This window comes from Xenopus laevis, chromosome 8L (assembly GCF_017654675.1).
Source record: "Xenopus laevis strain J_2021 chromosome 8L, Xenopus_laevis_v10.1, whole genome shotgun sequence".
Lineage (NCBI taxonomy): Eukaryota > Metazoa > Chordata > Amphibia > Anura > Pipidae > Xenopus > Xenopus laevis.
In genome coordinates, this window is record NC_054385.1 from 66,497,897 (window position 1) to 66,510,220 (window position 12,324).

Genomic DNA, 12,324 nt, shown 5'->3' on the forward strand with positions numbered 1-12,324 from the left:
CAACCCCAGACCATCACACTACCACCACCATATTTTACTGTTGGTATGATGTTCTTTTTCTGAAATGCTGTGTTACTTTTACGCCAGATGTAACGGGACGCGCACCTTCCAAAAAGTTCAACTTTTGTCTCGTCGGTCCACAAGGTATTTTCCCAAAAGTCTTGGCAATCATTGAGATGTTTTTTAGCAAAATTGAGACGAGCCTTAATGTTCTTTTTGCTTAAAAGTGGTTTGCGCCTTGGAAATCTGCCATGCAGGCCGTTTTTGCCCAGTCTCTTTCTTATGGTGGAGTCGTGAACACTGACCTTAATTGAGGCAAGTGAGGCCTGCAGTTCTTTAGATGTTGTCCTGGGGTCTTTTGTGGCCTCTCGGATGAGTTGTCTCTGCGCTCTTGGGGTAATTTTGGTCGGCCGGCCACTCCTGGGAAGGTTCACCACTGTTCCATGTTTTTGCCATTTGTGGATAATGGCTCTCACTGTGGTTCGCTGGAGTCCCAAAGCTTTAGAAATGGCTTTATAACCTTTGAAATTGAACTCAGGTGTGATAAACCACAGTTAAGTTATTTTTTAACAAGGGGGGCAATCACTTTTTCACACAGGCCCATGTAGATTTGGAGTTTTTTTTCTCCCTTAATAACGTAAACCTTCATTTAAAAACTGCATTTTGTGTTCAATTATGTTATCTTTGACTAATAGTTAACGGTTTTTGATGAGCAGAAACATTTAAGTGTGACAAACATGCAAAAGAATAAGAAATCAGGAAGGGGGCAAATAGTTTTTCACACCACTGTATTATTAGAAAATTGTGGCTTATATTATCGAATAATTCACCTTAAGAAGTGCAAACTTACATATATTATGAGAGACTGCAATAAAAAGACTGTTGAACTATAACATCCCTCTTGAAAGTGTTTTATTAATCACATTATTTGGATTTTCATTAACCACAGTCTTTAATAAAAAATAAATCAACATCTAGCAGGAAAGCCATTATTTAAATCCATCCTGCAACACTTAAGGGCGTCATCTAATAATACTAATAATATGTACAGATGCATGAGCCGCAGAGCAACGCTAGGTTTTGTTCTTGCCTGGTCACGTTATTCTGCCTTAGGAATTAGCTAATGAGACAAAGACAATTTATTCAGGAATAAACATCTTTTCCCAAAAAAATTAAAACAGAGCTTGCTCCAGGTCTAGTAATGTGTCCCTCACTTTATGTAAGGCATATACACTGCCATCTACGTACTAAATATTAAGATGCATGTTTTAAAAACGCAGCCCTAGTAACAATATACATTACATGTGACTGGATGGTGGAGCCATGTTTACTTACCATTTGCTCAGAAACTATAGTGAGAGTAGCAAGAAAACATTAGACAACAATATATTCAGGAAACAAGGAACAATCTTGTCTCTACGTGACATAAGAATCCTCTAGCACAAAGGGAATTCCAGGTTCCAGTGTAAAGCTTTCCCCTAATTGTCTCTAGGCTAAGGAATTAATTATTAATTATTAATTATTAATTATTAAGAATAAAAACCTGAATAACGACACGGAGACTTCTTAAGGTGGCAAAATCTGTGGAGGTCACGTATTTTATTAACAAAGTTATATATATATGTGCCAAGGACTAGGTACACCCTGACCACCAGCTGCGGCTCCTATAATCGCCAAGAACGTGGGCCTGGTGCCCACACCGTACCAAACAGTTATTTTAGAGAGCAGGGATCATGGGGCAGAGCGCCCGCTGTTGACCAACCAGTAGCCCATCCCCCTGCTCCCTATCATGTGCAATAATGGCGCTAACCCAGCCTCTCGCATGACACAGACAAGACCGTGCAGTCAAAGTCTGCTCCACACTCGCGACTTTCCGAGGGTAGGCCTGCACTTCACTGAAAAAACCATCCATCTTCCTGGAGCCGCACTGATGCCACCCAATGGAAAAGAAGGGAAGGGTGCCACCTATCCTTTTCCATGGCCCACCTAGACCTCCTGCGACCTCCACCATTCTTCTATATAATTCCTGAAGTTTGCCCAGAACAAATCCAAACCTTCCTCTGTCAAATGTACTTTATCCTTTCTAAAAAGCTGTGTTTGTCGGTACCTTATATTGTCATGTCTAATTACCCCGTTACCTGAGGAACACATGATCTTGTGCATGGCCCGGTTTACTTTTTTCCTGGCTCTTTCAATGCCCTGGGGGGAAACTGCTCCTCGCCATTCTCCTCTCTGTATGATGTCTGACCAAGCCACTCCCCCTATCTTGTTGCTGGACATTAAATCCTCCAAGTCCTTTCTCATGCTTTCTATCAACGCTGGGGTTTTGATTGACGTAAGGTCATTTCCCCCAGCATGTACTATCACCAGGTTTATGAACTTGAACTTCTGTATTGAACTATACAACCGGCCTCTCATTTGTTCCCACTTCATGCCTCTCCACCCCTGCCATGTAATCTTCATGTGTTCCTCCGGTAACCCCAACTGCTTGCCTGCTGCATGCTGTCTTGCCCAAAAAATAAAGGAGTGGCCTATGATCAAAATGTTGCAGGTAGCTTTTCCCCCTGCAGCAACAAACCAAAGAAAAAAAAAAAAAAAAAAAGGGGGGGGGTAGGTTAAAAATTGTAGGATTACTACTGTGTTACATTTATGGGGCATATGTATTTTTTGTATGCTTTTGATTTCCACCTCCCAATTCCTTTTATCCTATCCTCTGTTTCTCACCTCATTGCTGCTTCTGTTGCTGCCCCTATCCTGAATGAATGTGATCCAAATTTTTTAGGATCCCATCCGTTCGCAATGACTGCCTTTTTGAGCACTTGCCTAAATTGAAATGCTGACATGGGGGATAAGTCCCTGTGAATTAACAAAAGGTGCCCCCCTGCTGGGCGCATCCCTATGTAATCCTGCAAGGCCTTGACCGGGCATGTTATTCTCGAAGTTTTTTCTATACTGAACCATCTGCCCTTACCCAACTGATCTGTTTTTGATCTACTGATGTAAACTAACAACTTCCTGTCCTGTAATAAAACCTGGCTATACATTAAACCTTTATCTGTTACCTTCTTGGATGGGGGGACCAATTCGCTTATCCTAAATGCTCCTCTGAAAGCCAGAGCGAAGGCTGCTCTAAACAAAATACATTCAAATTGGTCTGAACACACCTCCTCAAGAGAGTTCAGAATCATTTTTAGTCTGCATTCAATTATGGGTTCTCGCTTATCGACCCTGGGGCCTTCAACTCTTGCCCATCCCTTCATTATTTTCCTAACTAATGGATCATGTGTGATATCTGCTCTACCCTTTACTATGGAAAAATGAGAAATTGCGGCTAATGCGTTGCTGGCTCCTGCTCTTGACTTTCCTTCTCTGTACAGGACCATTAAAAATGACACCAAATCCTTAGTGCCTTGATTGCTCTTACCGCTTCTGCAGAATATCTGCCATCTCTTCCAGCCCCTTTTGTAGCTGGAAAGAGTCTTTTCGGATACTGCCCTTTCACACAATTCTTCTAAGAGGGGGTCACGAGCTGCCATAAATTTTTAGGGCATGCGTAAGCTGATTTTTCCGCATATGGAGCGCACTTAAAGAAAATATCCCACTTTTCTCTAGACAAGGCATCTGCTATAGTGTTTTCTACCCCTGGTACATGTTGGGCTCTGAACGATATATTAAACCTCATACAAATCAGAACCAGATGTCTTAGTAGTCCAATTACTGGGGTTGAGTCTGATGACAGGTTATTCACTGCGTGGACCACTCCCATGTTATCAGAAAAGAACTTAATTGCCCTATCCTTCAAATCTTCTGCCCAAAGCTCCAATGCTACCAAGATTGGGAATAACTCCAACAATGTCAAATTCTTTGTCAGACCTTTGTCATGCCATGCTTGCGGCCACCTGGCCGCACACCATTTCCCTGCCAAGTAAGCTCCAAAGCCAACGCTTCCGGCTGCATCTGTGAAAAGCTCTACCTCTTGATTAATTTATGTTTCTGCTAACCATAACCTGACACCATTGAATTTAGATAAGAAACAGTTCCATATTTTCAAATCTGCTTTCATTTCCTTTGTGACCCTTATTTTATGAAATGGTTTATTAACCCCTGATGTGGATTTTTCCAATCTCCTGTTAAAAATGCGACCCATTGGTATTATCCTGCATGCGAAATTCAATAGACCTAGGGCTTGTTGCATTTCCCTCAGTGATACTTTATTCGCTGCTTCCAATCTCCTAACTGCTTGCCTAGTTTTTACTACCTTTTCTTTTGGTAATCTACACATTTTGGCCCCTGTATCAATCTCAATACCCAAAAAGGTCAATTTTGTGGTTGGTTCTACTGTTTTGTCAACGGCCACTGGCACTCCTAATTCCTTCAACATATGCAGAAATATTGCTAATGTGTCCTGACAGATTGAAGAGTGTCTGGGGCCTATGATCAGGAAATCATCTAAATAGTGAGCTATAGCTTTGTTGCCTGATCTTTTATATAACTGCCAATGCAAATAGGTGCTGAAAGTCTCAAAAAATGAACAAGAGATTGCGCAGCCCATGGGTAGACATAGGTCGACATAAAATGCTCCCTGAAAATGACAACCTGTCAATCTAAAGCTTTCTGGATGTAAGGGTAACAACCTAAATGCAGATTCGATGTCTACCTTTGCCAACAATGCCCCTTTTCCTTGACTCCTAACTATTTCCAATGCTTCATCGAAAGACTGATATTGTACTTTACACTGTTCCTCGTCTAAAGCATCATTCACCGATTCTCCTTCTGGATATGAAAGGTGCTGTATCATTCTAAATTTTCCTGACTCCTTTTTTGGGACTATACCTAAAGGTGACACTACTAGCCCCTCAATAGGCAAGTCCTCGAATGGTCCTGCCATTCTCCCTGCTTTTATTTCTTTTTCAATTTTGTGCTTCAAAACTTCGGTATGTCGACTAGCTGATTTCAAATTTTTAAAAACTTTGCTGGGTGGGGGAGGGTGTAAAACTGGGATCCTAAAACCTTCCAAAAAACCTTTTGTTAAAAATTTTGCGGCTTCCTTGTCTGGGTAACTTGCCAACTCTTTACTTAGCCTGGCTGTCTGTATTGGCGTTTCCGCTCTTCTGGTAAGCTGTTCGAAAAGGCTGCCTGTTTATCTGACCTTCTTTCTTTTTATTACATTCAGATACCGCATGAGAAGATCCGCAAGCCAAACAAGAATGCTTAAACCTGCACGCATAGCCCCTAGTACACCTTTTCTCGTTGTACGCAAAACAGATGTTTCTGGGCTTAAAAGCATATGACCCTTTATTGCCATTGCCAGCTGAACCATTATCTTTTGCAACCAATCTCGTCCACAAATCTATATCCTTTTGTCCAAAAGACAAGACCTTGCTACTCAATATCTTCTTCCTAAAAGCCCTGTCATAATCCGACCATGAAGAGCCTTTATAAAACAAATATGTATCGACTATTGTGTCTATGTACTTTATAATATTCAAACATTGTTCTGGTTTTTTCTCTAAGTATACGCTTGCAAAAACCAAGAATCCCTTCAACCAATCGAAAATTGTTTTTCCCTTTTTTCCTTTCTCTTCGGTTTTCACCCCGTCCTCCTTTGCCTGAACAGCTTCCCTAGTCAACTCATAGATATCCACAAATTTTCCAGCCTCAATATTTTTCCTAGTTTTCCTCAGCAAGTGATCTGCTGTTTCTGTCAACGCGCATGCGTAAGTATCTGCTGCTCCAACTAGCACCATTGATTGACTACTTTCTTTTGTTTTTCCTAAACCTTTTTCTTTCCCTTGTCCTCTAAAGAATTTTTTCATTAATGATAATATCTTTCCTCCCTCAGTCTCACTATCTGACCCCTCAAAATCAGATTCCGAATCAGAAGAAATATTCAACTCACCCATAGTAGTCTTCCGTGTAGGCACCTTGGTCCTGTCGCCGTTCTGTGAAGACTGCCCTTCTGTACTGGATGAAGCCCTCTCCCTTCCTTCCTGCCGTCTTGAAGGTCCTGCTTCCTCCTCTCCCTTCTGCTCTCTCTCCTTTCTCCATTGGATCCAACTCTCCTCCTCCTCTCGGTTTCTAAAAAAAAACTTGGCACCCGGTTATTTCCGTAACCAATGTCTTCCTGCCACATTCCCTTTACTGGCCTCCTTTGCCGATGCCCGTGGCTGCTTGAAGGAAAAAAACTCACAATCATCCTCGTAATTGTATTCCTCGATAAAATAGCAAGAGTCATCATCTTCCCATTGGTCATACTCCCCAGACCACTGTGGCTGGCTCCAGTGTCTTGAGGTTTGAAAATACGAGTGACCACCTGTTCCCCTGGGCCTGGAGTTCCCTCCCCCCCTTGGGAAAGGTCCTGGGTGCCTGGCCCTAGATTGGTTTGGGGTGGATTCTGCCTCCATCCCCCATTCTCCTTCGTCGGAGCCCTGCTCCTGTTCCCAGCTCCCTCCCCCTCTATGGGCATTCCTATGGATCGGGGGAGTTGTAGGGGCTGGACTGCTGGGGTTGTTGGGGTGGGCCTGGCTTTTCCCCCCGCGTTTTCCTAGTTCCCGGCCCTTGCTTCTTGGAGGGACCCCCCTCTGGCTACTGGGAGGGGGGTTCCCTGTTTGGGCGGAGATGGGGTTTGTATGGCGGGGTTTTAATAAGATAGGGCCCCTGGTTGGTGTCTTGCCCCGTGGCGTAAATGCTCCCCGATCGTTGGTGGGCTGGCGTGATGAGCAAAATTGGGGCCCCTTGGGTGCTGCATGGGGTATTGTGGCCTCCTTCTCCCCCGGCTGTGGACCTCTGTGGCTGGCCGTAATCGGGCTCTTAGCGGTGTGGACCGCTCCGGCTCCCTTACCTCCTTCCGGTGCGATGACGTCATCCGAGTCTCGCGATGCCTGCATCTTCATACCGCCGCCATCTTCTTCCGACCCGCTTCCTCCAAACTCTTCCTCCGGTCCGTGGCTGCTGGCGGCGTCGTCTCCAGTGATGGCCTCCATCATCCTGCGTCGCCTGTTGGAGCGTCTACCTAGAGGGGAGAAATTTACCTTCCTCTTCGCACCGGAACCGTGGACTTGGCCAACATCTTCTTCGTCACGGAACCTCTGAGGACGCAGCACCCTCCTTCTCGGCGCAGTGGATCTTCCTCTCTCCATTTTCAACGAAGCTGGCAGCGTACCGGTAAGTGTCCTCTCTGAAAGAAAAAACAGGTTATGTTTTACTGGCCTCCTGCTCCTCCTTAAAAAGCCCCTTCCTGGCTTACCTGCCCCCTGGCTCCGCCCTTCAGCCCGCCCCCTTTTTTCCCGCCGAAAAGGGGGACCTATTGTTGTAACTCCCTGTGAGAGAGAGTGGGGGCTGACAGCCGATACTCACAATACACATCTAGCGGGGGAGGGGGCCTAGCCTAAACTCATCTCGACCCTATGTGGGCCTCGTTCCTCCTATCCTTCCCAACAATCAAGCTGATTGAGTCACAGGCTGATCCACCTGCAAGTAATAATGGCTGCTCATATTATCTGACTCGGCAGAGGAACTGAAGGTGCTTTTTCTGTCTGAGCAACTGCTGTTCTAAGGACTGTTTGATTATAATCTTCTCTCTAAGGTATGTGAGACATTTTGGCAACCAAAAGTGGAGTGGAGGTCTCGGTCTTTCTAGCTGTTTAACTGCAACTCCCACAATCCTCCGCAAGACACAATCATCGGGTTGTTGTTGGAAACTTTTGGTTACCAAAGAAATAAACAGTGTAACTTTATCTCTGCACCCTAATGTTGCTTTTTGAATGATGCAACTTGTTCTTCCTGCGTCCCTTTAGGAATATATATGGGCTTTTCAACTGGCATTTAATGGTGTGCTCCACTACTGAATATGTTCAACATTGTCTCCTACTGACTTGAGTTCTTTAACCACATGGCAAACGCAGGTGAAATCGCCCATGTTCTGACATCCTATGAAACAAATGATATCTTTATTCACATATATATCACTTATTACCATGCACCTATATGTGCAAGTGAAGGCGTTGTTTTCTAAAGGCTCTCACATGGGTGTTTTAATCTGCATTGATATGCTGGGGCTTTTTCATAGCAAACAAATTGGCTGACCACTATTTTCTTTATGTGGACTGTACACACAGCAGTGGATACAAACACTGAATGCAAATACAATTTCACATGTCCAGTATAATCTGCGTTAAGCACTGTGGGATTGCACTGGGAGTGCAGTATAAGTTTTGCAATTGTTATAGATGTACCCTCTTAGTTATAGGCCTAAAGAAATTTGTGGGCCTAGTACAGTAAGATTTTAGGGGCAGCATGCTGACAGCCTCCTCTTCATTTTTCCTGAAGCATTCGGGATGAGCAGGAGATTTGGCATCTCTTTAAATCTCCTGCGCACCTAATCCCCAGTGCTCCAGAGGAAACATGAGCATGTGCTACTTGCGAGTGGGGGGACATGAGATGCAGTTGCAAGACCCTCTGGCCCAGGGGTGCCCAAATCATAAATCCTGGTCTGTGTAGCCCTCCCCTAGAAAGTGCTTCAAGGTCTTTGGTTTTATATTGTGCTGTCAGATGTTCTTTTTTTTAAGTTGTGAGGTTTTTTATTTTACCTTGTACCTGTATTTGCAGATGGAAAATCTGGGCCTAGAACGCTCTTCTTTTGATGACAAGGTGACATTTCTTGTTTCTCTTTATCCACCATGTGTATAGTGTTCTAAGTCATATGTATTGAACATACTGTATCAAATGGAATGCAAATTGGGGCATACTGCATCTATACAAACAATTTAATTTATTTACAACCTAATAAAATAAATCCGCTGCAGGTTGCTCATGTGGTAGAGCTTTAAGGAAAGGCAATAAAATACACATCCTACAAGCTTTATTAGTAACTGCTTATAGACTTGACATAGCCAGCGATACCAATCCATACTGTATGTGATGACTTTACCCAGCCAAAAGACTGAAGTGGTTTCTGGGTACAGGTATGGGACCTGTTATCCAGAATATACTCGGGACCTGGGGTTTTCTGGATAGTGGATCTTCATACCTTAAATCTAAAAAATTATGTAAACATTAAATAAAACCAAAAGGCTGGTTAAGCTCCCTATAAGGATTAATTATATCTTGGTTTGGATCAAGTACAAGCTACTGTATAATTATTTCAGAGAAAAAGAAAAAATGTTTCTAAAATTTATTATTTGGATAAAATGGAGTGTATGGGGACATGGCCTTTCCATAATTCAGAGCTTTCTAGATAACTGGTTCCATACCTGTACAAGGTTCCTTGTTAATGAGCACTGCAGAATTGTATGGGTGCTCCTGTTATCAGGATTACCTCTTCTACTGAACACCAACTGAAAAAGTTAAGCCTTTTATACATTGTTATGGCAGGTGGGGAGAAATTGATGAAACCTCTGGTGTGGAGAATAAGTGTTCTGTGCTGGTGTTGACATGACCTAATGTGTGTACATGTTTCATCCTCATCTAATTTATCTGCAGGTGGAAATTCCCCAGATGGATCGAATGGAATGTGATGCATCAGATGATAATGAGGTGAATATTCCTATCAGTCGTAGACTAGTCAATGTCTCCCAAACTATGGGGCTGGACCGTACATGGAGGCTTGGAGCTATGGCAGTGGGGCTCCGCTCTGCAGAACAGTTAGGGTGAGATTTGGGTTACATATGTATTTTCTGCCCTAAATATTCATGGAAAGATTTCATAAGATAATGGGAGGGAGGGAGGGAGGGGGGGGGGGTAAAGTGTTTGCATTCAGACTAGAGCCTGAACTAGGGGTAGGTAGAAGCGGCACCTGCCTGGGGTGCAATGATGAGGAGGTGCAGGGCAGATTCATTTTTGAAGTATTTTCTGCCTAATCCTAGTCTGGGCTCTCTTGCTCCCACTGCTTTACAGATTGACAGTTTGGGTTACACATGTCCCAAATACTATGAAAGATGGATGGCAACTTGTTTTTAATGTGTATAATCTTTCATTATCCAGGCCAGAGAGTTGGCAATTACTGACTGATGTCAAGTTATTTACAACTTCTACCATATATTTTCTAAGGTGTCTACAATTAAAAGCCATCACTATCGACTTGGTCCTGATAACCTTGATGACACTCTGGAGTACATGCCCTCGCGTTGTGACCCTGTTCCAGAGCTGGAGGATGGCAAGTCTTCAATACCCGCGTCTGCATGAGATTTGGTTGCATCCACTCTAGATATGTTGTAGAGTTAAATACTGTATAATAATGTAAATAAACACCTGTTTGATAAGCGTATGGTATTCTTGTGTAGTTCAGTGACTTCTTAAAGGAACAGTTCAGTGTGAAAATAAAAACTGTGTAAATAGATAGAAACATTTTTTATTTTGCAGAGCCTAATATAGTTAGTTAGCCAAAAATGTAATGTATAAAGGCTGGAGTGAACAGATGTCTAATAAAACAGCCAGAATCCAAATTCCTGCTTTTCAGCTCTCTAACTCTGAGTTAGTCAGCGACTTGAAGGGGGGCCACATGGGACATTTCTGTTCAGTAAGTTTGCAATTGATCCTCAGCATTCAGCTCAGATTCAAAAGCAACAGATATGACCCATGTGGCCCCCCCTCAAGTCTCTGATTGGTTACTGCCTGGTAACCAGGGTAACCAGTCAGTGTAAACCAAGAGAGCTGAAAAGCAGGAAGTAGTGTTCTGACTGACATGTTATACATCAAATCACTCCAGCCTTTATACATTACATTTTTGGTTAACTAACTATATTAGAAACATTTTTTATTTTGTACAGCCTATCTATTTACTCAGTTTTTTATTTTTACACAGAACAATTCCTTTAAACCATTAAAGATTAATGCATTAGTGACTTAACTATAATACAGGTATTGGACCTGCTATCAGGCCCGGATTTGTGGCGAGGCCACAAAGGCCCGGGCCCAGGGCGGCAAAATTTAAGGGGTGGCATGCCGCACAGCCGCAGCTAGAGTAGCACTGGGAGCCGCACACTTGCATGGGAGGATGTGACCACATTCGTGCACCAGCAGGCACTAGGACCTGGTGCTCAATGACTCTGACGCGACTGCACCTAATATAGCTGTAATTGGCAGAGGAAGAGGCGCACATGCTAGGAATGTGACAGAAGAAGATTTTAGTAGCTTCCTACTCGCTCGAAGGGGGAGGATGTGAGTGCGTTCACCGCCAGGCACTAGGACCCGGTGCCCGGCACATGTACTCACAGGGGGGCGGTGGGCAGGCACTAGGAACCGGGCGGCCTATGGGCGGCAAAAAGGTAAATCCGGCCCTGCCTGCTATGCAGAATGCTTGGGACCTGGGGTTTCCAGATAAGGGTTCTTTCAATAATTTCGAACTCCAAACCTTTTGTCTACTAAAAAATAATTTAAACATTAATTAAACCCAATAAGTGTTCTTCCTGCAATAAGGATTATAGTTGAGCTCAAGTACAAGGTACTGTTTTAATAGGATCCCTTATCTGGAAACCCAATATCCAGAAAGCTCCGAATTACAGAATGGCTGTCTCCCATAGACTCCATTTTATCCAAATAATCCAAATTTCTAAAAATGATTTCCTTTTCCTCTGTAATAATAAAACAGTGGCTTGTACTTGATCCCAACTAAGATATAATTAATCCTTATTGGAAGCAAAACCAGCCTATTGGGTTTATTTAATGTTTAAATGAATTTCTAGTAGGCATGAAGACCCAAATTACGTAAAGATCCGTTATCCGGAAAACCCCAATGCCGGATCATTCTGGATAACAGGTCCCATACCTGTACAAAGAAATAATCATTTTTAAAAATTTGATTTACTTGATTGAAGTGTATGAAAGATAGCCTTCCTGTAATTTGAAACTTTCTGCATAACAGTTTCCAGATAGGGGATCCTATATCTGTACTGCAGTTTACCTAAATTGGCCACAATGCTCTTTAAGAGTGTTTATTACAGGTAACTGAACAACACTCCTATGTCTATTGCTGATTATCTGTAGGGATGTGGTTGGTAGATTTTTCTTTAGTCCAGTCGTTACCAAACAATAAATGGCTGTGTAATCAAAAAAAAAAATGTCAGTTCTGATAAGGCTGAAAAAAATAAATGAATTTGAAATCATTTTGATTGATACAAGTTCAACTGTATTTCCTTTCATCTCATGGCTCATATACGTTAGTGTTAAAATAAAAAACATGGTCTGAACCAGTCCTTTATAGAGTGTTTAGCCATTAAGGGTAGATGCACGGTTTCTTTAGTTTCTGCATGTGTCAATGTATTTTTGTTTGGGGTGTATTGTGTAAGTATAATAAAATTAACAAATCAAACTGACTTGCTACTAAAG

The 12,324-nt window shown here is 42.8% G+C and overlaps 1 protein-coding gene across 4 annotated transcripts; it reads right to left on the reverse strand.

Annotated features, from left to right (window-relative positions):
- Positions 1–1,566: 1,566 nt before the first annotated feature.
- Positions 1,567–7,438, reverse strand: LOC121397055. Of its 4 annotated transcripts, none has more exons than XR_005963396.1 (3): positions 6,191–7,438; positions 5,900–6,078; positions 1,567–2,564 (listed from the first exon to the last, which is right to left on the reverse strand). XR_005963396.1 is itself a non-coding variant. In XM_041572893.1 (3 exons), exons 1-3 carry the CDS (start codon positions 7,137–7,139, stop codon positions 3,512–3,514), a joined length of 495 nt encoding a protein of 164 aa, XP_041428827.1. In that variant the 5' UTR covers positions 7,140–7,435; the 3' UTR covers positions 1,567–3,511. The 4 variants fall into 4 exon arrangements, 2 of the variants coding, with proteins under 2 accessions (XP_041428827.1, XP_041428826.1); XR_005963397.1 differs by having other exon boundaries at positions 1,567–3,529; XM_041572893.1 differs by having other exon boundaries at positions 1,567–3,529; positions 6,842–7,435.
- Positions 7,439–12,324: the final 4,886 nt, after the last annotated feature.